General features: G+C 47.5%; 1 protein-coding gene across 1 annotated transcript in view; it reads left to right on the top strand.

Annotated features, from left to right (window-relative positions):
* The first annotated feature begins 18,418 nt into the window (after positions 1 to 18,418).
* The window catches only part of PANK3 (pantothenate kinase 3), a 30,571-nt gene continuing 23,547 nt past the window's right edge, over positions 18,419 to 25,442 (top strand). The window contains exon 1 of the mRNA XM_090065307.1: positions 18,419 to 19,169. Coding sequence (XP_089921433.1) covers positions 19,142 to 19,169 — 28 coding nt within the window. The 5' untranslated portion in view covers positions 18,419 to 19,141. The remainder of the gene's footprint in view (positions 19,170 to 25,442) is intronic.

Genomic DNA, 25,442 nt, shown 5'->3' with positions numbered 1-25,442 from the left:
TGGGACCAAAAAAATGTTCCCCGTGCTGCAAGTCCACCATCCTGCATCCCTGTGTCCTGTGTCCTGCTCCAGGTTCTTTCACCGTAGCCTGGCCCTGCCAGGCGGCTGAAAAGCCCCAGGGCCAGCAGGATCTGGCTGAGCCCAGTGTATGGTGCCCATGTGCCGTGCCAGGTCCCGCTGCCACAACTCAGAGTGCCCCACTCATGCTGCTACTGCTAAAGGTAAGTTATGGGCCCTGGGCAGGGGGGCTGTGGCCCTCCAGGGTTCCTGGGACCTGGGGAAGGGGGTTGTGGCCCTCCAGGGTGACTGGGACCCTGGGGGGGGGGGCTGTGGCCCTCCAGGGTGCCTGGGACCCTGGGCAGTGGGGCTAGGGCCCTCCAGGAGAAGCTGAGACCCTGGGCAGGGGGGGCTGGGGCCCTGTGGGGGATAGGGGCTGTGGTCCTCCAGGGTGGAAGCTCGGGCCCTTTGGCGGAGGGCATTCCATATGCTGGGGGGGCTGTACCCTGTGGGAGCCCAGGGGACCCACCCCTCCTGAACAGCCCCCCCCACAAGTTCCCCAAACCCACAGTCCCTCAGCAATCACCCCACCTACCCACACACCAACCCACATCCCTCCACACACACCCACCTGCCTTCCCCCACACCCCTTCCCACCCCTTCCTGCAAACACCACATCCCCCCATCACACACCCATCATTTCTGAAGAAAACCAGAAGTACACATCAACGCACATAGGTTTTTAGAATTTATTTGATCGTGATGATCGAGACACTGGTAGGCTTCCACATTGCTTTAACATTGTAAATATACCAATAAAGCATTGCCCAACTGATTTCTGTCTGTCTGTCTGTCTCTAGATATCTATCTATCTATCTATATCTATCTATATATATGTGTGTGTGTGTGTGTGTATAGAGTGGTTTTTTGTTTTAATTGTGGAAAAACATGGATTTGGGGTATTTTTAAAAATGAACCTGGGATGCTGCTGCAGCAGTTCAGCTGGTACAAGGGGTAGTGTCCCCAGGTACCAAGTGGTTGGGTTCCAGAAACCCCTAAGAGTGAGTAGCCCTGAGCAGCTTGTCAGGGGAGCTTTTTGTACGGATGGGGCCAGGACAAGGCAGCTTTTTATACTGCTGGGGACAGCACAGGTGCTGGCCCTGGGCTTCAGCTCCCCCTGGCTGCTGATCCAGGAGGAGCCAGGCAGGGTTATTTTGCCCCAACTGGCACAATTTGCTCCACAACAAATTGCATGTCCAAGCACATGCGCCAAGGCAAAAAGCCCCGGCTCAAATTTGCACTGCTTCTATTTAAGCTGCTGCAAGGCCACGTGCTTGCATGTGCAGATGCACCCCTTGGGGTTATATCTTTAGGATGAGCCACCTTGCAGAGCACCCCCTTGATGGTCCAGCATGACACATAGCCCTCATTTTGTTGCAAGGTGAATTGTCCAGATTTAAAGAAGACATGCACTTGGACCAGGAAATGGAAGAGTTGTAGAGTGACATCAAAGTCAGCACCCATGAGCTGCTCTTCAAGGTCATTTTAACCTGGCTCAGCAGGCTATTGGCTAGTCCCCTTAGTCACTCAATAGAGAAAATGTATACAGTCTCTGAGAAGAAAGTCTAAGTCCAACAGGCCAAAAAAGGCCGCTGATGACACTAAGATGTGGGGGGATGTGGGCATGCTAGAAGGGAGGAATAGGCTGCAATCAGACCTAGACAGGTCACAGGGGTGGGCAGATGAGAAAAGGATGGGATTCAACACTGACAAGTGCAAGGTGATGCACCTGGGGAGGAAGAACCAGCACCATAACTATAGGCTGGGGAACTTCCTTCTCGTCAGTGCAGAGGCAGAAAAGGATCTTGGAGTCATCATTGATGCCAAGATGAACATGGGCCGGCAGTGTGGGGATGCAGTCAGGAAGGCCAACCGCACCTTGACATGCATCCACAGATGCATCTTGAGCAGGTCCAAGGAGGTGATCCTCCCCCTCTATGCGGCACTGGTCAGGCCACAGCTGGAGTACTGCCTCCAGTTCTGGGCGCTGCACTGCAAGAGGGATGTGGACAACATGGAGAGGGTCCAGAGGAGGGCCACTCACATGATCAGGGGGCAGTAGGGCAGGCCCTACGAGGAGAGGCTAAGGGACCTGGACCTGTTCAGCCTCCACAAGAGAAGGCTGAGGGGGGATCTAGTGGCCTGTTACAAACTAGTCAGAGGGGACCAGCAGGCACTGGGGAAGTCCCTGTTCCCCCGAGCACTGCCAGGAGTGACCAGGAATAATGGTCACAAGCTGGCAGAGAACAGATTTAGGCTAGATATCAGGAGGCAGTATTTCACTGTCAGGGCGGCTAGGGTCTGGAACCAACTTCCAAGTGAAGTGGTGCTGGCTCCTACCCTGGGGGTCTTTAAGACAAGGACCTTGCTGGGGTCATTTGACCCCAGTACTCTTTCCTGCCATGGCAGGGGGTCGGACTCGATGATCTGCTCAGGTCCCTTCCAACCTTTGAAACTATGAAACTATGAAATGGGGGAGGGGGCAGGGTGATGCAGGAAATCAGAGAGAGAAATTGCTCTGAGATTTTTCTTGAAAAGGATGGACCCAAACAAGCTTGCCTGAGTTACCGGGGAGGAAGAACTGGGGCAGCTGTTATGCAACATGCACTCCCTCTACAGAGCATTTTGTACCTGCCTATACAAAGTGAACCAGAATTGGTCACTATGGGTGCTTGCACACGAGCCAGGGGGCTGCTCCAATGCAGTGAGCACATTGGAGCAGACCCAGTTAACCAAGTTTGCTGCAGCGTGGTAATTACCACACTCTAGCTAGCCTCTGCATCTCCTGTATCAGCATCCCCATACTTTAAAATGGGGTGGGGGGGGCTTTAGCTAAAGCTTGTTCCACAAGCTTTCAAATGCCCCTGCTGCCATTTTGAAGCACAGGGTCACTGATACAGGAGATGCTCTGGGTACTTTTGTTAGAGCTCTTGGAGCCACTCGAATTAAAGTGTTCCCCCTCCCCACCCCCACAGCACATGTAAAAATGTCCTATGTGTCCCAAGTCAGAAAACTGTCACAATTTGCTAAAATTGGAAAATACATAGAAGACACATCAGGAAACTGCAAGAAGATAAAGAATTGTCACATAGTTAATCTGGAGAATTGAATTTTCCCCATTTGTACCACAGAATTCCTATGATAGGCAACTCCCTTTAACTTTTTCCAGTTGTGTATTCAGTATTTTATGGATATTCAATTTAAAGCACCAGGACCCTGAGAGGTTTCGGCAGCAAGGCAACATGGTGTAATGGAACAAATTACTCTAGCCTCAGGAAACTATTGCAGTTCTTCTATCTGTAATCTGGAAATAATAAGATTTCCTTTTCTTGTAATGGAGATAAATTCAGCGTTAGTGAGACACTCAGATGCACTACCTGTCCTAAAAAAGACCAGAGAAGTAATCAATTGTGTGATTATTGTGGATTTTGGATGGTAGGTAGACGGGTATCAACAAGACCACTACCAACAAAAAAGTGCTACTAATTGAATGATAGAAAAATTCAACGGTTGCCTCATTGCTTGAGCACTGTCCATCTTGGTCACTAAATAAGGGAGAAGTTCTCCTTAAAGGGTGGAATCATGTGAGTTAAGACAGGCTGTACCACAGTGCATATGAATACAGGGCAGACTGAAGACAGATTCTGGAGTTTCCTAAGTTCTGCATTTGACATTCAGGTTTAAATACTCATTTAAACAGTTTTTTTGTATTGCGTATTACAGTTATCTGCCTTTATGCAGCAAGTCATAAAAACCCCAACAGACTTCCTCTTTTATTAACACTGGTTGGAAATTCCTAACTAAACTTACAAAATAGATCTTACCGGACGAGGAAGGAAGGAAGCTGCAAAATACAACCATGCTTATAATTTCCACATTGAGGTGGGAAATCTAATTTAAGGACCATTTGAGGACATGGTTCCTAAGTTATTTCCAAGAAAATGTATAGAATTAATACATTAAGTTTGTCCACATTTTGATAAACTTTTAGAAGATTTGTACATTTATCCCTTCTTGACATTTGTTAGGGTGTGGAAAAGTAAAGACTCAAGGCAAAGCTACATAGTGAGCCTAATACATCAGTCAGCAGCCTCTTCAGAAATGCTAGACTGCTCTAGACAGTTTCCTTAGTTTAAGTGATAGTCAATGCACAAGGATGCTGCATGCCTTAGTGTACAATTACCTGGCACCATAAGTTCACTATGTAGACAAGGCTTCAAGTGCTGCAGCCCTGAGAGCAGATTCCAGAATAATTAATTACCTAGTCTCCTTCATAGTGTATGGAGAAAGTAAAGGAACCCAGATACAGGTTTCCCCAGCTTTATGCTGTACATATGTTCCTGGAAAATGGCATATAACTCAAATTCACATAAAGGAACCCACTTTAAAATGTCACAAATAGGGATGTGGTCCAAGACCTCAACTGTACTGACTCCCAGGCCCATTTCTACCACTTTTACAAGACAATTTTGGTACTCACCAACAGCAGGCGGTACACACAAGCACAGGGCACTATCCGAGTGGGGGTGGCAACTACAGAAACACGTGTCGCAGACAACAAGTGCAGGGGACAGATCCACGCATAAGACTCTATTTTGGTGTGCGTCATTCCCACAATGCACTGCACAAAGCAGCTGACTGCCGGCTTCCACCACACCGATTGCATAAGAGTGAACTTACCTCACATATAATGAATTTTTGGTATAAAAAGGGTCATTGCATAAGATCGAATTCGCACATACAGAACCCGAATATAGCGAGAGAAAACTGTAGATCCAAAACAGCGAGGCTGCTGAACAGCTGCATAGAATTTCATAGATTTCATAGACATTAGGACTGGAAGGGACCTCGGGAGATCATCGAGTCCAGCCCCCTGCCCAAAGGGCAGGAAGTCAGCTGGGGTCATAGGATCCCAGCAAGATAAGCATCCAATTTACTCTTGAAGGTGTTCAATGTAGGCGCTTGAACCACCTCCGCTGGCAGACTGTTCCAGACCTTGGGGGCTCGGACAGGAAAGAAATTCTTCCTTATGTCCAGCCTGAAACGGTCTTGCAGGAGTTTGTGACCGTTCGACCTCGTCATCCCATGGGGCGCTCTGGTGAACAGATGTTCCCCCACATCCTGGTGGTCACCCCTGATAAACTTATAGGTGGCCATCAGATCACCCCTGAGCCTGCGCTTTTCCAGGCTAAAGAGTCCCATGGCTCTCAGCCTGTCATCGTAAGATCTGTTTTCCTGACCTCTGATCATGCGCGTGGCTCTCCTCTGGACTCTCTCAAGCTTCTCCACATCTTTTTTGAATTGTGGAGCCCAAAACTGGACGCAGTACTCCAGCTGCGGCCTCACTAAGGCCGAGTACAAGGGGAGAATGACGTCCCGGGATTTGCTCGAGAAGCATCTATGGATGCACGCCAGCATTTTGGTCGCTTTACTAGCCGCAGCATCGCATTGCAGGCTCATGTTCATCTTGTGGTCAATGATGACCCCCAAGTCTTTTTCTTCTGTAGTGCTAACCAACGTAGCACTGCCGAGCCTATAAGGGTGCTGCAGGTTTTTCCTCCCAAGGTGGAGAACCTTGCATTTTTCGGTGTTAAACACCATGAGGTTCTCATCTGCCCATTTGCTGAGCTTGTCCAGGTCAGCCTGGATCACCCGCCTATCTTCTGGCGTGGATGCTTTGCCCCAAAGTTTGGTGTCATCGGCGAACTTGGCCAGTCCACTCCTGACTCCAATGTCCACATCGTTAATGAAGATGTTGAACAGTATGGGTCCCAGGACAGAGCCTTGAGGGACCCCACTGGTCACAGGGCACCACGATGAGTGACTGCCATCAATCACAACCCTCTGGGTCCGACCATGAAGCCAATTTCCCAGCCAGCGGATCGTGGTGGAGCCAAAGCCACAACCGGCCAGTTTGGCCAAGAGGTGATCATGGGATACCAGATCAAAAGCTTTTTTGAAGTCAAGATATATGACATCAATCTCTTCTCCCTTGTCCAGGTGATAGGTCACCTGGTCATAGAAGGAAATGAGATTGGTCAAACAAGACCTACCCGCAACAAACCCAGCTGTTAGGACAAGAGATCATCTGAAATCCTGCCCTTTACTAAACACTGCAGGCATACACCTCCATTTATTTGGGGTCTACAACCTGGAAATTTCTCCCGAACTTACATCTATGGCGTTCATGCAAAGAACTGGGTAGGGTCCCAAGAGAAGGTTCTAACCACCAGGGTATACATGGTTTGGAGGGAGTGAGAGAAGGGAGGGATGGATGGCAGCAGGGTATGCAAGAACATTCTCCACCTCTCCTTCTGAAAGTCTATGCAGAAAAGAAAAAAAAAAAATCAGGAATTATTGGATCATAAAGAAAAAGAGCAAAAAAGGATCATGATTCTGTAGGATAGTAGTTTAAAACCTGGAAAAGGGGACAACTGGTCTAGTCTCGCCTTCCAGAACTGTTTTTTGTATTTTTCCTATTAACTCTTTAATGCTACTGTGTAAGAAATCCTCAAGAGAGGACTAGACCTTAGGAGATCATGGTTCAAGCATGGGCATTGGGGATGATCCTGGAGCAATGCACAGTACACTGGTGACCTTCAGAGGCAGTGCAGGGCCCCTGGGCCCAATTTCAGCACAGCTAAGCAGAGGCAGTGCAGGGTCCTGATCCAAACATGTGGGGCAGGCAGAGATGGCATGGAGTCCCAGGGCCTGATCCTGGCACATGGAGCCTGGGTGAAGTTGTAATATGTGTGTGTGGGCCTGGCGGAGATAGCGCAGCAGCTGATCTTGGTATAGGGGCTCAATCCAGACTGTGGACCAGCCCCATGCCCTTCATCTGGGCTACAGAGCCAAATGTTTCATCACCACTGTTTTATCCCTCAGACTCTTTCTGAGGTCTGGCATAGGGTATGTTGGCATGCTGTCATTGAGCAGGAAAACCACAAGTGCCTTGTCAAGAAATCCACTTAAGAGGGAATTACTGATTTAGGCTCTGGCAGGATAGCCTGTGTTCCCCTCCAGATCACTGGAAAAACATATCCTCAGGAATTTTTTCTACATGCCAGTCCACCCTTGTGAGAAGGAAGAAAGGTCAAAGCTTCTTTTGACAAATTTGAATGTTGGCTACAGTGACCCATCTGAAAGAACTGAATGAGCTCATAGCAAGGCCTCCAGCAAAGCTGTTCGAAGAGTTGTGGAATTCAGGAGTGGTCCTGAACAACTGGAAGAGGGCTAACATGGTAGCTAGCTTTAGGAAAGGGAAGAGGGATGACCCTGCAAATCATAGATGGGTCAGTCTAACTTGAGTCCTGGGAAACATTTTTAAAAAAATTGTTAAGGAGGCCATCAATTTCAAGGTCGTAACTGGTGGGGTATTAAGAGGCAACCACCACAGATTTGTTGAGGGTAAGTCATGCCTGACAAATCTAGTGTCTTTTTATGACCCTGTAACTAACCAGCAGGACAAGGGACATGAAGTTGATATCATCTACTTAGTAGGCCTGTGCGAGTAGGCAGCTATTTGATCTGGCTTCAGATCTGGCCACTTCAGATGTCAGTGATCTGATCCCGAGCTCCGGATCAGTTTCCCGCTTCGATGTGGCCGAAGTGGCTCCGAAGCTTCAGAGCCACCTCGGAGATCCGGCCATAGGGTATAATGGGGAAGCAATGAAATATCTATAACTTTGTTGTTTTTTTGTCTGATTTAGGTTAAACTTGCAGGGATGGTAGCCCCTGGTGAGGCCACAAAGATTGCCAAGTTTCAAGAAGATAGATGGAGGGGTTTGTGGGGAACTGCGCCTCAAGCTGCTGACAGGCAAAACTCATGACATAGATGACCCCATGTGTGTAAAGGCGCAGCGGGCTGAAAACTGCATGGGTGATGGCCTCTGCTGAGGCCATGAAGCCTGCCATCTGTGTCTGTGTCTCACTGGAGGAGCCTGGCTTCTGGGGCCCTGCACCCAGGCAAAACTCGTGATGTGGGTGAGTGATACTGTGTGTGTGTTAAGGTGCACCCTTCCTGGTGCTGGGGTCTCTGCACAGCGTGGCAGCGTGCTCCTCTAAGGCCTCCTCCTCCCCTACAGCTTCAGGGCCAGTCCACCACTTTACATGATAACAGATAAAATAACTTAGCTGGCTCAACACCAGGAGCATCAGCAGCAGCATCAAGGGTACCCAGATGGACTGTCACAGAGCCTATCGTTTTATAAAGGAATTGACAGCAAGAAGTAAAGATGTTGTGTTGTGTTGTGTTGTGTTGGACATATGATGTTACTCGTGGTGTGTGATGGCTCATCTTGTGTTTTTATGTCTATATATTTATTATGAAAAAAAAATGGAATACTTAAAAAATATATCTTTGGAAGCTTTAGGGTTGAAAACCCCTTTGTCAGGCTGAGGCAGTACCTGCAGTTGGTTCTGGATGGAAGGAATAGTAAGGAAGCCAGAGGCTGGCCTGGCCTGCAATGCAGGCAAGAAAATCAGTTAGTGGAAATGGAAATGGAGGTGTCAGGGGGTGAGGGACAGGCTGGGGTGGGGGGTAGGGGCAAAGGGGGATGTAGCAGTGCAGGTAAAAGTGCAGAGGTGCCTGGGGAGTCAGATGTTCGGCGGGTCTCAGCGTGTCAGAACTCCACTGTCTATATTGAGTCTATGAGTTTCTTCACCTACTACCTAGGAGGCTGATGAAGTGCAGTTCATAGGCCCAGCTCTGAAAAGTGGTTTGTACATTCAAACAAGCACCCAACCTCATCACCAGAACCTCATCACCAGAAGCCAACTTCCTACAGCTCAAAACACAAAACCTGACAGCTATCTCCAGTACCCCACAAACTGCACACCAGAATCGATCAAAGACAATAAAACCCTGTGGGGGCACATTCCTCACCAAAAAAATATTCTGCCTCGAGTCTCTCAGGCCTGATCCTGAGAGGGAACAAATTACAATGCAAACCACTTTTCAGAGCTGGGCCTATGAACTGCATTTCATCCCCAGCAGTGCTGAACACCCTCTCGCTTGGCACACTGGTCAGTGGACAGGACAGGTGTTGCCGGGCAACTGTGGCCAGATCCTGCCACATCTGGCTGCGGCTTTCCCAGTAGGCCAAGGGGTCGCAGTCCAGTGACTCCACATCCTCAGCAAGATAGGTAGCCACCAAAGCCACAGCGCTACCTGCCTGAGGCTGGGGTCTGGTGCATTTGGATCCCAGCACTAAAGCCATGCCCATGGCCCACATTGGCAGTGGCTGGCGTGGAGGAGACTGGCTGGTGCTGGCGCTGGTGCTGGGAGTGCTGACAGGGGAAAGTGGATCCTCCTCTTCCACATCCCCTCGTCTCTGCACTTTGGCCTCCCTGACTTTGTTCACCAGCACCTGTGTCCAGTGATCAAGGGTTTTGGGGCTGCCAGTGCACATGCTCTCCTTCACCCTCAGGTCGCACATGCCTGCCATCATGTGGACCATACTGGACCGCAAGGGATCCAGCCGTCTCCTGATGCCCTCCTTCAGCCACCTCACCAGTGCCTGCATGTCTGGTGACAGCGGCCTGCCCCAGCCAGGAACACTGATCCCCTGGAACTCCATTTGGTTCTCCAGTTCCCTCACTATGGGGATCACCTGGCTGAGGAGGGCATCACCAGAGCTAAGGGTTTCAGTGGCTTCAAGAAAGGCTTGAGGACCACCAAGGTCTGGGAGTGGTATCCCACTCAGCTCTGTTCAGGGGGGTTGATGATCCTTATCTCCCCAAGCAAGGCCATATCATGGATAGCCTTCTGTTGCTCCACCAGCCTCTCGAGCATCAGGTATGTAGAGGTCCACCAAGTCTCCACATCCTGCATGATTCTGTGCTGTGGGATGCTCAGCTCTGTCTGTTTCTCCTGCAGCATCTTGCCCCCCTTGATCCTGCAGTGGAAGTAGCCCACCACCTTCCTGCATTTCGAAATAAACTGGCTTGTAGCAGTAGTGGTGGTGGTGCCATCACCGGCAGCCCTGCCCCAATCCAAGGCATCCCTCACTATGAGGTGCAGCCTGTGTGCTACACAGTGGATACCAACAAAGTTGGCATCACAGACAGCCTTTCCCATATTGGCCCCCATTGTTGGTGACCATGAACCTGTGGGTGAGCTTGGCTTACTCAATAAGCCACCACTGCACCATGCAGTTCATGGCCACCATGATCTCCCTTGCCATGTGAGACTCATCCAGCACCTCAGCTTGCAGTAGAGCCCACCAACAGCCTGACTGATTGCACCAGTGCCCTGTGAGGGAGAGGTAGGCATGATCGCCACCCCGGCTGCTCCAGATGTGGAAGGTGAAGAGCAAGGCTACCTGCGGCCCTGCCTTGCACACCTCCTCCCTCAAGTACTCCCTGCATGCCTCATACAGGGAGGGCACCATCGTCCTGCTAAAGATGGTGAGTGTGGGCACTTTGTAAGATGGGGCCAGAAGTGCTATGAACTGCCTGAACCCTGACTGCTCAACTAGGGAGAAGGGCTGGCTATCCAGAGCAAGCATCTCCCCAATGCTTTGGGTGATCTTGCGCACCTTGGAAATGCGGCCCCCTTTCTGTCCACCTTTTCCCTACTGGTCCAGGGTGGCCTGCATCTGCTTTGCGGGGAAGGGGGTTTTGGAGCAAGCAAGGGACTTGCCTTTCAACACACTCACACTGGTGCCAGGCTGAGCAGGAAGAAGGGCAAGGGGGTGTTGCCTCCTCAGATGCATCAGGATCACCGTGATGGAAAAGTATCTCACATCCTTGCCACGGCTCATGTGCCTTCAGCAGTGCTGGCAGATGGCAAACCTGGGATCATCTGCCACCTCAAAATGCAGCTCAAAATACTCCCCCTCTTGTGGTTTGAGGATGAAAATCCTGCCTTATCCTACTCCCCAGCAGGTTAAGGATCAACAGCAGGAGGAGCTGTCTCAGCTGAACCACTTGCCTCCACAACCTCAGCCTCCTCCTAGGTGCTGCTTTCTTGAGGAGACCTGGGTCTAGGGGAAATTTGAGGGGTGTGGAGCACAAACTCTGATTCTCCCTCAGTCCCCAGAATTGCTTGAGCCAGTACGCTCAGCATCCCTTGTTCCAGCTCCAGCTCCTCCTCTGGCAGTGGGAGGCTCATGCTGAGAGATGACATTGGGGTGGAGGAGACAGTGATTCCACTGCTGGTGCCCACTTCTGGACTGAGGGGAGGTGGTGCAGGTGCAGGGATGTCAGGTGCAGACACTGATCCCATCTCTTTGCTTCCACTGGCAGCACTGATGTCATGGCTGCTTGGGAAGAGAATGCGGCTGTGTTTGGGAAGGGTGAGGTTTGCAGCTCTAGTTCTCCCCCACCTCCCTCTCCCTTCCCTGCCAGAAGACCTCACATCTGCCTTTCTAGCACCCTTCATATTAATCTTTCCTGTGCTGCAAAAGGTCTGTGTGTGTGTCACTCCTTTTATGTTGTGTGTTTTATTCCCTCTGTTGCGTGCACACACTGGACTCTTCTTTGTTTGATTCAGTGTTAAGAGCTATGTAAAAATTGTGTGCTGTCTATCTGTCTGTCTTCTCCTATGAATATCTGATTTTTCTTCCTTATATTGTGTGTGTGTGTTTGTGTGCGTGAGTGCATGCAATCTGTGATGGATCATGCTGGCAGGGAAAACACAGCTTTCTTTTTTCAGAGTTTGCAAAAGAAAAGAGCAAATATAAATTGAAATAAATTAATTGAATAGTACTAAAAGATGCTAAGCTAAGCTAAGTTAAATCCTACCCAATCCTTTCTAACAACAAAAAGGAGCAGGCAAGTTCAACTACTGAGTAAAGCAATGCAGGCTGAGCTGACTGTCTGCTAGGATACCTTTCTCACGCAGTTCCTGAGACAGAACAAGCTTACAAAAGGCACAGCATTCCTGCAAACAGAGGCTTTTATGTTGTTTCTAGGTCCCTGCCCCCAGACACTGTCATTGGAAAGGCAGCCAGAGAGAAATCCTTCTCACTGGCCACCTACATGTCAGTCTTTCCCACCCTGCTCCCCTCCCCCATTCCCTCTCCCTTTTCTAACTTTCACTTTCAGCCTCCAAAGCTTGTCCTAGCATCCAAAGCTTTTCTGAAGCACTTCAGAAGCTCTGAAACGCTTCAGAAAGCCTGAATAAGACAGCGCTTCGCTCCGGGCAAGCTTCTTCAGATGCCGAAGTGGCCCTGGATCCAAAGTGCAGTCTGAAGCATCGCACAGCCCTACTATTTAGACTTCAGTAATGCCTTTGATTCAATTTCCTATGAGATTCTCTCAATTAAGCTGGAGGGTACAGGCCTAGACCAGTCTAAAGTGATGTGGGTAGGCTACTGGCTTAGAGGCCAATCCCAAAGAGTTGTAATTGATGGAATGACCTCATCCTGGAGGGCTGTCTTCAGTGATGTTCCCCAGGGATCAGTGCTTGGGCCTATGCTAGTTATCTTCATCAATGACTTGGATGAGGGGGTGGAAAGCACGATGATTAAGTTTGCGGATGACACCAAGCTATGCAGAAATGTGGGCACATCAGAAAATAAGGTAAGGATCCAGGATTATCTGGACAGACTGGTCCTATGGGCTGGTCTTGAGGTCTAACACGTATAAGTGTTGGGTCCTTCATCTGGGTAGGAAAAATTTTCACAATAAGTATATGATGAGTGGTAGACCACTGGCTGGCATCTGAATGGGACCTGGGGGTGACAATCAACCAGAAAATGAACATGAGCGAACAGTGTGATGAAGTCACCAGCAGGGCAAATAGAACTCTGGTGTGCATCAGTCGATGTATTGCCCACAGATCTAGACAAGTGCTCCTCCCTCTCTATTCGGCATTGGTGAGGCCACAGACGGAGTACTGTGTCCAGTTCTGAGCACTGAACTTCAGGAAGGATGTGGATAAACTCAAGACGGTACAAAGAAGGGCTACCCATATGATTGGGGACCTGGAGGATAGGCCCTTATAAGGAGAGACTCTGGGTCTGTTCAGTCTGAGTAAGAGAAGACTGAGAGATGACTTGATAGCTGCCTACAAGTACATCGGGGTGAACATCAAGATCTAGGGGAGCAACTCTTCAGAAAAGCACCTTTAGGGAGGACAAGGACCAATGGGACAAGCTAATTCGGAAAATTTTAGGCTGGACATAGGGCAAAACTTCTTTTCCATAAGGGGAACAAGAATCTGGAACACATGCCCAGCAGAGGTGGTGCAGTTGCCATCCTTGGAGGTGTTTAAGAGGAGGCTGGACAGGCACCTCAATTTGCTTGTTTGAGCCCAATTACCTCGATCGGACTTGATGATCTTCCAGGTCCCTTCTGGTTCTTTGATTCTATGATCTTTTTGCTCTATTTTCAGTTCTCATACACTGCTCAAAGGTATGACGTACAGGGTGTGAAGATCCTCAAAGGTATTTAGGCATCTACGGTGCTTATATACAAGCCAGCATGCTGTTCTGATGCACTGTAATTACAGGATGTCAGAGGAGACATAAGTCTGCTGGAGCATATTAAGTACCGTGCTCCAGCCAGCCTCCACATCTCATGCATCAGCATCCCCATGCTTCAAAATGGTGGCAAGGGTGCTTTAACTAAAGCTTATTCAAGGAGCTTTAGATAAAGCACTCTTGCTGCCATTTTGAAATGTGGGGATGCTGGTACATGAGACACTCCAGGCGCTTTAATTAGAGTGGATCTTGGAGCTCCTCTAATTAAAGTGCACCCCCTCCCCCGCAATCCTAGAGTATGTCAAAATCGGGCCTCTAACACCTTATTGATTGTGATAGGCCCCTAATACCTGTAAACATTAATGGTCCCATCTGTTTTTAAGCTCTATGTATCCATAAAAATACTTATAATATCATAGAAAATTAAGGTTGGAAGGGACCTCAGGAGGTCATCAAATCCAACCTCCTACTCAAAGCAGGACAATCCCCAACTAGATCATCCCAGCCAAGGCTTTGTCTACCCAAGTCTTAAAAACCACCAAGCATTGAGATTCCACACCCTCTCTGGGTCACCTGTTCCACTGCTTTACTACCCTCCTAGTAAGGGTTTTTTCTAATATCTAACTTAAACTTCCATTGCTGCAACTTGAGACCATTGCTCCTTGCTCTGTCATCTGCTGCCACAGAGAACAGTCTAGCTCCATCCTTTGGAACCCCCTTCACGTAGGCTGAAGCCTCCTCTCAGTCGTCTCTTCTCCAGACTAAATAAGCCCACTTTCCTCAGCCTCTCCTCATGTGCCCCAGCCCCCTATTTTTGTTGCTCTCCACTAAACTCCCTCACAATTAGTCTACAAACTCCACATCCTTTCTGTAGCGGGGGGCCCAAAACTAGATGCAATGCTCCAGATGTGGCCTCACCAGTGCTGGATAGAGGGGAAGAATCATTTCCCTCAATATGCTGGCAACACTCCTCCTAATGCAGCCCAATATGCCATTAGCCTTCTTCACAACAAGGGCTCACTGTTGGCTCATATTCAGCTTACAGTCCACTGTAACCTCCAGGTCTTCTTCTACAAAGCTGTTCCTTAGCCATTCAATCCCCAGCCTGTACTGGTGCATGGGATTGTTGCGTCGTAAATATGGGACCTTTGCATCTCTCTTTATGGAACCTCATGAGATTTCTTTTTGTCCACCCCTCCAATTTGGTAAAGTCTCTTTGAATCCTAGCCCTACACGCCAGTGTAGCTACTACTTCCCACCAGCTTGGTGTCATCTGCAAACTTGCTGAGGGTGTACTCCACCCATCTTGTAGGTACTGAATAAAACCAGCCCCAGGACCAACTCCTGAGGCACTCCAGTTGATACTGGTTGCCAGCTAGACATTGAGCCATTGATTACTGACCATTCATAGGTATCAAGGAGAGTTGGTACTTACGTGTCTTGAAAAATCTGTGCCTCATTTATTTGAAGGTCTGGCAACACTAGTGAGGAGCTGCTGGGTCCGGCCATGAGGTGATCAACACAAAGCAAGCCGTGCTTGTACTCTCCATTGTCTGCAGTGACCTCAGCAGTATGCAGCACCCGTACCTGGTTTTCGATAGATGGACTGTACATACAGTCTTGCAAACTGATTATGTTCCCACTCGTGCCCTTTGCTTCCTTTCCTTGCTGCTCCTCAGCCCCTTCTTTCATTTCCTGGCATGAGGGGTGGCCTCAAACCCCTTCACAGGCTTCTGCAACATCTTGCCTTCCTTGTGCTGCCCCCCATCCAGTGCCCCAACTAGGCACTGCAGGTGCTGACCCACTTAATCCTGAAGGGATGAAATTTAAATCATCTGCAGGGCAGACTAATGAACCATTTCTGCCTTGCTTTCTGCCCGTGCACTACCAGGGACAGAACTATTGCTGAAAGATAAATGTGTAACACAAAGTGGGCAACAACTGCACCAAAACTTTATTTCTCTGCTCTTGTGGTGATGACTCCAAGTGTCATCATGAAAGCACACTGTTCAATAGCCTGATGATTCTTGTTCAACAAAATTGAAAAGGAACAGATGAAGCTGAAGTTGGTTCCTTATTCTCAGTTCCTTATTCCAAGTTCCCTACTCTTTATTCCCAGTTCCTTACTCCCGGTTCCCGGTTCCTTTTTCAAAGCTAATCTAGACCCAATAAAAACTTGTTTTCAATGAATTACACATCCTAAAGAGACAGAATTTCATTATCTATGCATATTAATTAAAGTCTAAAATATCTCACAACAAGTACAGAGCCCTAAATGAAGGTCAGATTAGGATGGGATTATGGGGCAAAAAACTTCTTGGGCCACCCCAAATTCTGTGGTGATGCCACTGGGGGACTGTCCCAAAGAACCCTGACCACAGTCCTGCCCGGCTCAAAGCACAGTTTGGCTGTGCCAGGCTGCCAACTAACAGCCCCCATATCCATTATACTAAGTATAATGGTGTGAATAAGGAACTGGCTTTCGGGCTGGGATTATGGATAGAAATTCTGCTTCAGCCACCCATCAGAATACCTCTGTGCTACCGGGGGATTGTCCTGGACATCTCTGAGCAGAGATTTGCCTGGCCAAAGTGCGGTTTGGCTGTACCAGGCTGCCAACCGACAGCAGCCCAGCCACTGTGCTAAATATCTGGACCCAAATAAAGAACTGGATTATGGGCTGGGATTATATGCAGAAATCCTTCTTACGCCACTCCAGATGTCTCTGTGCCACCAGGGGACACTCCTGGACATCTTTGAGCAGAGACTTGCCCAGCCCAAAGCACAGTTTGGCTGTGCCAGCCTGCCAACTGACAGCACCCTCCCAGACACTGTGCTAAATATATGGATTTGAATGAAGAACTGGATTTTGGGCTGGAATTATACCTAGAAATCCTTCTTCCGCCACCCCATGCCATGTCTCCGTGATACTAGGGGACGCTGCTGGACATCTGACACGAGAGACTTGCCCTGCCCAAAGCACCGTTTGGCCATGCCAAACTGCCAAATGATAGCTCCCCCCAAACTATTCTAAGTATATAGACCCGAATATACTGGATTTTAGGCTGTGATAATAGCTATGAATCCTTCTTGGTCCACCCAACACCATGTCTCTGGGACTCTGCTGGACTCTGAGACTAGAGACTTGCCCAGCCCAAAGCGTGGTTTGGCCATGCCAGACTGCCAAGTGATAGAACCCCCTGAAGCTGTTCTACGTATATAGACTCGAATAAGGAACTGGTTTTCAGCTGGGATAATAGCTACATATCCTTCTTGGACCACGCCATGCCATGCCTGTGTGACACCGGGGGACTGTCCTGGACATCTCTGACGAAACACTTGCCTGGCCCAAAGCACGTTTGGCCATGCCAGGCTGTCAATTTACAGCACCCCAGCCACTGTGCTAATTATATGCAACTGAATAAGGAACTGGATTATGGGCTGGGATTATACCCACAAATCCTTCTTGGGACACCCTGGAACATATCTCTGTGCCACTGTGGGACACTCCTGGACATCTCTGATCAGAGTCTTGCCCGGCCCAAAATGCAGTTTTGCCGGGCTAGGCTGACAACAGCCAGCACCCCAGCCGCCATGCTAAGTACATGGAACCAATAAGAAACTGGAATTTGAGCTGGGATTATACCAAGAAATCCTTCTTGGGCCAAACCGCACTTTGGGCCCAGCAGGTCTCTATTCAGAGATGTCCAGGAGAGTCCCTCAGTGCCACAGAGGTGTGGTCTGGGGTGGCCCAAGAAGGTTTGCTGGGTATAATCCCAGCCCATAATCCAGTTCCTTATTTGGTTCCATATATTTAGCACAATGGTTTGGATGTTATCCGTTGGCAGCCTGGCATGGCCAACCCGTTTCCGGCCATGCAAATCTCTGGTCAGAGATGTCCAGAAGTGTTCCCCAGTGGCACAGGGATGTGGGCTGGCGTGGCCCAAACAGAATTTCTAGCCATAATCCCAGCCTGAAAGCCAGTTCCTTATTCAAGCCATAGTGGGCATGGGGGCTGTTAACTGGCAGCCTGGCACGGCCAAACCATGCTTTGGGCTGGGTCATACTATGTTCAGGGTTCTTTGGGACAGTCCCCAGTGGCATTGCCATGAAATTTGGGGTGGCCCAAGAAGTATTTTGCCCCATAATCCCATCCTAATCTGACCTTCATTTAGGGCTCTGTACTTGATGTGAGATATTATTTTACATATTACTACATATGCATAGCTAATGAAATTCTGTCTTTTTAGGATGTGTAATTCATTGAAAACAAGTTTTTATTGGGTCTAGATTAGCTATGAAAAAGGAACCAGGAACCAGTGTTGCCGGCACAATATAGTTTATCAAAAGAAGATTAAGTGACTTCACAGACAGAAATAATAGTACTTAGTAAAGGGGTATCTAGTTTAGCAGAGAAAAATATACTATGAATTTATGCCTGGAAGCTGAAGCCAAGCACATTCAAATAAATGGGGGCTCGGATTTTGTATACACTGCGTGAATTAACCGCCTCCAGAACTGTGCGTCGTACAGTCGACGAAATAACGACGACTCCCGCACACAGGAACACAACCCCAGTACAACGCAACGCGCCGCCGCAGCACGAGTCGAGGCGCAGTGCGCATGCTCAGCCTGAGGCGGGAGGCGGGGGGCGGGGTAGGTCTGATAGCTCCTCTCGCCTCTTCCGGGAAGTGGCAGCTTTTCCACCCTCCCCTCCCCTCCCCTCCCCTCCCCCTGCTGCTGGCCCCGCTCCGCGCGCCGGAGCAGGAAGGAATGACGCAAGAGAGAGTGAGCCCTGGAGGAGGGGTACGCGGCCTGTGATTGGCTGCGGACTTGTGGGGTGAGCAGTGCCGTTCTGGCGGCCGGGCCCGCGCTGCGCTGCACGCCGGGAGCTGTAGGCAGCGCAGCCCCGTTCCCGGCAGGCCTAGCGCGAAGCAGGATGGGAGCCGTAGACCTAGCGCGGCTCTGAGGCGCTTGGGAGACCGCAGGTCCCGGCGTGCCTCGCGCGGGCCCGTGACTGGGGTGGAGGGCAGCTCTGCGGCAGCAGCGGCGGCGGCCGGCGAGGCGCGGAGTAGCCGCTCGGCCGCGCTCTCCCCCATTGTGTGGCGCGGCAGCGGCTCCCCGGCGCCGGCCGCCATCTTGTGCGGTGGGAGCCGAGGGAGGCGCCCCGGCGGCGGCAGCGGAGCGGGCCGGGTCGCTCCGTGGCTGCGCCTCCGCATGTAGGCGGGCCTCGCGCCGGGCTCAGCTCCTTCGGCAGGAGGTTCCGGCGCCGACGCCGCCTCGCGCCGCACGGGCCCGGCCCTCATAGACGTCCGCCCTGGCCCTGGCCAGCCTAGGCTTGCCGCTGCGGCCGGGAGGCATCGCTTCCGCCCCCTTCCCGCGGCCCTCGTGCCTCCATCCCCGCCCCTGGCTGGAGACCGACGTTCCGGACGCGGTCTGGGAGCCGCCTCCATCCCGCGAGGAGACCGCCGCCCCCTGCCAGGCGCCGCTTCGCCAGCCACGCGCAAGCCCGCGATCAGGAGAGACGAGCGGCGGCGCTGAGACGCTGCTGACACTTCCCGCCCCATCAGGAGAGAGAGGGACCCACCCCGCGCCAGCACCGCTTCGCAGCCGCCAGCCTCGGGGGACGCAGCCGCCGCCGCTGCCACGACAAAGACATGAAGATCAAGGATGCCAAGAAACCATGTAAGCCCGAGTGCATTTGCACGCATAGATCTCTGTCTCTTTGACTTCACTGGTTTAGTAAGGAAGGTGTTTCTACTTTTCCACCCTCAGAATTGGGGAGGGGGAGAGGGAGGTAGTTGTCACGGTGTGGTTTGTAAATGGAGATGTTGCCTATTTATTATAATTTGTCTGGCTCTTGAGTAGCTGATCTTTTGTGGGGAGATCAGCTGAATTCCAAAATTACGTGGCTCTATATGCTGCTTTTTAAATAGGAGAGATCTTCAGCATGTTGGTATTCAGATCACCTAGGCCAGCAATCTAGTGTGTGGTTTGCTTTTTCTGCTAGTGAAAGGAAGAAACAATATTTTTGGCAGCATTCTACTCTTTTACTAATAACCCAGAAGTTTCACTGGCCTATCCAACATGTGAGACACTGGTGTGATGCTGATAAGTTTCATATGTGTTCTTATCCATCATTTGGAAGTTTTCAAAACATGATTTGATGCTAAGCAGACTCTTACCTCTTTCATTTTGAAACTTGCAATCAACGTTATCATTTTTTAAATTAAAATTTGTGTTGTAAGATGATTTTTAAAGCTTTTTATGTAGTTGTGTAATTAAGCATTTGTATTACCCTACAACAGTGGACGCAAATGTAGATCAAGCCTGCCTTACATTAGGCACCAAACACTTGAAATGTAAAAGAGAGTCCTCATCCCACGGAGCTTCATAGACTACTGGTAGCACTTAAGATTGATTTGGTGTGAGAGTAGTAGTCCCCCTATATTTCAGATGGACAACTGAAGATTAAATGGCTTGGTTTTGCCTAAAGTTATGCTGCGTGCCTGTCAAAGCTAAAAGCAGTCAGTTGTCTTGATTCCTGGTCCAGAAAGAACCATTTCTCTGGTATTGGATATGTCAGGTGAAATTAAAGCATTTTAAAGGGGAAAGCATTTGGATTGGGAGACCCAAACAGTCTTGACCACCTCTTGTTTGTAAATTTATTACAAGACCAGAGCCACTTTGCTTATCTTGCCTTTAAAGTCTAAAGGTTGAAAAAAACATTGAACTGTGTACATAATGCACAAAACATTTGGCTGGTTGCAGAAGAGTTTATTAAGGATTTGATTATAATTATGAAGACCTTTCTTCTATGTGAAATCTTTTTTTTTCTAGTACATACAATTAATATCTATGTTCCCTGTCTTTTGGGGAACTGAAAGGCATGACCTACCCTTAACCTCAGTGACAGGTTTCTGAGGAGAGCGTGGAATTGGTCAGGACAGTGTAAAATTGGTCTTAGTGAAAAGTATAGTTCCTATAGCTCTTTTCAGAAAACACCTTTTGAAAATAGCATTTCTTTCAATATTGTCCCAAGACAAACATTTAAAGGTGGTTGTTGGGACTTCATCATGGTGATGAGCCATAAGAATCTATAATAGACCATTTATTTTGTAAAATGATGTTACCCTGGCTGCACATAACAGGTTGTACTTGTTAGTAGAACTTTAGCTTTGGAGAGAAGGTGTCTCACAGGATTATCTGTGACAGTTAAGGCTTATTCCTATGAATCTTAACAATTGAATATGAAAACTAACTATTTAGGCATCCTATTGAATTTATTGTTTTGGAAGTGGACCGTGGAACCAGATTACAAACCTTTACTCATGAGTTTTCCTGTAGATAGTTATTCCTTTTCATCCAGTGGTACTACTATCTTTGGGACTTGAGCCTGAGTGTCTGAGTAAGGTGTTAAAAGTTACTCAGCAGTATCGCATTTATCCAAACAATTCATAATGCATTTCTGGGTATTTTAAAGTGTTAGGAGTTCCAAAAAATGATGCTTTCTTAGAGGAAACATATTTATTTAATATCTATGATTTTCACCAAACACCAGCTGAAAACATATACTTAAGGCTTTTTACAAACAGAAATGAGTATTTGGGAAACGGTGAATGCTACAAATATCAATGTATATACAACGAACCATGTTCTAGAACAGTGAAGAAAAGGGTTGCAGCAGATAAATTTCCTGCCACAAACAAGGTGGCAATACAGTAGTGATGTGATTTAACTTTCTGCAGCTTTCACAATATCATGTATGCTAAGAAACTCTCTCAATTCTTAGTACTCTTCTCAGTAGTTCTTCTGGTATAAACAGTGTGAGGTCTGGTCTCACTCTACATTGTTTTGCCAGCAAAACACAGATTCTGCCCATAGACCTGCCTGCGTGCACATCTACATTGATAGCTACATTCAGTGCTCTGCAAACAACCAAAGGTGTCTGCCACCATAGAGAGACTACCAGAAAGCATATGTAGATGTACTGGCTCTTTTTGCAAGCTGCCACCACCCACAGTGCGTTGTGTGCTCCCTTGGCATTGCTTGTAGAAGCTGAGCAGAAGTTTGGGGGTGCATTCAGATGATTTCTCTGTGACGGTGGCTTTTGTTGGCAAAAAGGAGCCCTGAATGATGTCTGGCTGCCCTCAGCTCCTCAAACTGTATTAGACCACTGTCTTTGGGAACAGCTAGGCTTCTTCATTCTTAGATTTCTCAATAGAAGTCATTGGCTATTTTGAAAGAACATCTTTCTAACTACTTCTGGGGTTGCTTGTCTCAAAGTAATGAGACGTTGCAGCTTTTTGAAAAGGAAATCTTTTTGGAAACACAGTCCTTCTGCCTCTGCTGCAAAAGGAACTTAGAGCTGAGTTTGCAAAAAAAACAGTCCTAAGGGGGTGTCTTTTAAAAAACTACCTGCACAGTAGATCTGTCCCGCAAGGAAAGCTTAAGGGAGTGAGGAAGAAAACAGGGAACGCTCATACATGCACATTTGAGAGAGAGAGAGAAAATTATTTCCCACACAACAAATTTTGAGGCAACCACATTATGAACATTTTGTCATAAATTGTCTCATTTTCTTGAAGCTTGCTATGAAGGGAAGATATTTTCATTTCTTTGCGATCTTTGTATAAAAACAAAATACTAGTTACTAGTCTATTCTCTTGAGTGTCAAAACCAACACCCTGTTTGTTGAACTAGGAATATTGAATGTGTGGAAATACTGAAGAAAGACATTTTTGCAAAACAGAACCTTACAAGCGTAGTGTTGGTCTAATTGATGTTCAGGTCTTTTCCATCTCTTGGTTCTGAGGTGGGATCAGCTACACTTAGACCATCCTTGGAAGGTGTTTGTCTGACCTGTTCTTAGAAATTTCCAATAATGGGGATGCCACAAGATCCCTCATTAAATATTCCAATGTTTAACTGTCCACAGAATTAAAAATTTTAACACCTATTCTAAATCTCCCTCTTGCTGCAGATTAAGACGCATATCGCTTATTGTGCCCTTGGACATGATGAGCAGTTTATTTCTGACTTCCATATCAACCTTTTTCCTGTCCTCCCTTGTCCTGTTTGCTAAACTAAAGATTTTTTTCAACTGTTTCTCCTGGATAATGTTTTTGAGACCTCATATCATTTTTGCTCTCTTCAGTTTGACTACAACTTTCTTAGTGTGTTATCCCCCAAATACACAACACTCCCAGTGAAAGTTCTCTGTAAGTAGCAAATAATCGGTTTGTGTGTCCCATATATGGTGTTCCTGTTAATACATCCCAGAATGAGAGTGGAGGGCTTCTTTGCAGCAACATCCCAGGGTGCCTATACGCGAGTGGCAAGGCTGCTCTGACACGCTGCAGTTCAACTGCGTTGGAGAAGACTCGATTAATTGAGTCTGCTGGAACGTGGCAATTGCTTGTATCATGTATCAGCTTCCCTGTTCTTTAAAAAATGGCAGCAGGGATACTTGAACTAAAGCTAGTTGAACAAACTTTAGTTCAGGTGATTTTTAAGTGCGGGAAACTGATACATGAGATGCAGCAGTACTTTAATTAAAACTACTCTCAGAGCTGCTCTGATTTAAGCACTGTACCCCCTCCCACGTTTAAAAGTGCCCTGATTTGCATCACAAACTTGTATCCACCTTGTGGCCTACTATAACTCTAGATACTTTGTGTGATATTGCCACCTTGCCAACTTTTCTCTGTTTTCTATTTGAGCATTTTTTTTTAAGTATGATACTTTGTACTTGTCTTTGTTATATAACATGTAATAGATAACAAGGTCTTACATTAAATTGTACTGCACTTTCTGTTTTACAGACTACAGACAAGTTTCAGGTTAATATTTTTCCTGCAACTACTTAGATGCTCAATTTAAACTATGAACTGAAGGATAATAACATTACCATCCAGAGTTCAAATGGAGATGTAGTCTCTTATGAGGCAGGTTATGTGCTGTGTTTACAAATTCAAAATTAATGTAATTCATGGACACCCACAGTAAAGAATAAGTTATCAAACTGCTGAAGCAGTAAACTTTGTTACATTTTGCATACTAAAAGAATTCATGCACAAGTTGGTCTTATACAGAAAAGTAAAATTTATGAAATTATGAATTGTTGCAACATTCTGTTTCTTAAGAAATCTGGTCTATATGGGGACAAGTCTAGGAGCAAAGACCTCAAGCTGCAGCGCAAGAAATTTTGGTTGAAGATTAGGTAGAACGTTCTGCTTGTGAGGATGGTTAAGCATTAGAATGGACTATCTAGAGAAGTTGTGGAAATGTGTAGGAGCCAGGTGGACAGACCCTTGCCTGGGATTGTTTAGTCCCAGATGATCCTGCTTTGAGCAGGCATCTGTACTAGATACCCTAATGAGGTCCTTTCCAACTCTACTTTCCTATGATCCTAGACAAGACTAAAGTAAATTTTCTTACAGAACCTTACAGTCAGTGCAACTTGATTTAGAATTCAAAATCTATTAGTTGGATAGTCTTTCTGATAAAATGTAGATACCGATGTAATTGTTCTGTTAGGGAGGGGCAGGGAGCAGCCTAAGGCAGGGGTAGGCAATGTTTTTGGCAGGAGTGCTGAAAAAAATGCAATGTCTACCTTGTAAGGTGCTGGTGTGCTGGCATGCCAGAAAAACAAAGCTGAGGCGAGGCAGGACGCACTGCATATTAATATAGTTAATTGTAAATGTTGCTTTTTTCAGTAAATACCAGGTTTTCTAAAAATTCTAAACCTGGTAACAATAAATAGAACTTGATATACTACCTTTTGTTGTAAGGAGCTGGGGTTTTTACACCCATAGTGAAGCGCAAGGCTGTAGTGGAGCTGGAACTGCTCCAGGCAGGAGCTACCTCTGCAGCCCAGTGAGTGGGGATCCAGTGTGGGAGGGCAAGTGCCATGCTGCCACTGAATGTATGTGCTGAGTTGAAGTGATGGAAAGAAAGAAAACACTGGCCTTTTTGTCAGGGGAGTAAAGTCCTGTGTTCCTCTTATGATATCTACGGAAGCTGAGTTAGGTCTGTAGTGTATGTGAAAGACCCCTTCGTGCATTTCCTGATTTTTGCAAGTTTGGTTTTTACTTTTTCTTGTAACTTTTTTATTTATTTTTTTCCTTAGCTATGGTCTCTGTATTTCACTTTCTAATACATTTGAAATCCATTTTCCCAAAAGAGTACAAAAGGAGATATATTTTTCATCAGTTTGGTGTGATCAGTCTCTGGGAGCTAAGCTCACGGACTACAAACAGTTTGTTTCTTTTTTCCCATTAATTTAGCTGTAAGAACATTGGACCTTTATAAGCAGGAGACCAACCTTGAGAGGGCCAAGATTTAAGTGAAAGCTTCTTGAGAAGAAAATAACTGAGCTCTGTATTCCTTTTTCCATATCTCCTGGGCAGAACAAAAAAAAACAATCAGAAAAAGGAAGGGCCAGAAGGTTCTTCTTTCCCCAGCACATCTCCAGGAAGTTGCAAAACACAAATCATTCTAATTTGGGAATTGTGGTTCTCCCTAAATGAACATGAGCTGAACAGTGCTTTGGATAATTGGAATCTCATATGGTCCTCATAACTAATTTGAGGAGATATAAGCAAGGAAAAAAATTTGGGATTAGGAAATGCCTTTATTCAGACAACAGTTCCTACAACCATCACACTACCAAAATGGTATTAATTAAATGATGAACCCCATTTTTACACTCGGTTAACTCTTTTTCTGATTCAATCCCCCCTACCTCCTTGGTCCTAAGATTGTGTTGCTGTAATTCTGTCCTTTGGCACGATGCATACATGCACAAATCCTGTATGTAGAATGCTTTTATACAGTCTAGGTCCAAAACACTATTTCTGTGTTATCCATCCACTGGTAAAAGCAACAAGGCCTCAGAATCAGCTCATACCAGACGGGCATGTTGCAAAGGCAAAAATCTGCACGTGACAAGTTGTA

Source organism: Crocodylus siamensis, chromosome 10, assembly GCF_052110815.1.
Source record: "Crocodylus siamensis isolate JL-2025a chromosome 10, ASM5211081v1, whole genome shotgun sequence".
Taxonomy (NCBI): Eukaryota; Metazoa; Chordata; order Crocodylia; family Crocodylidae; genus Crocodylus; species Crocodylus siamensis.
Note: the sequence above shows the minus strand (reverse complement) of the source record. Positions and strands in the feature narration are given on the sequence as shown.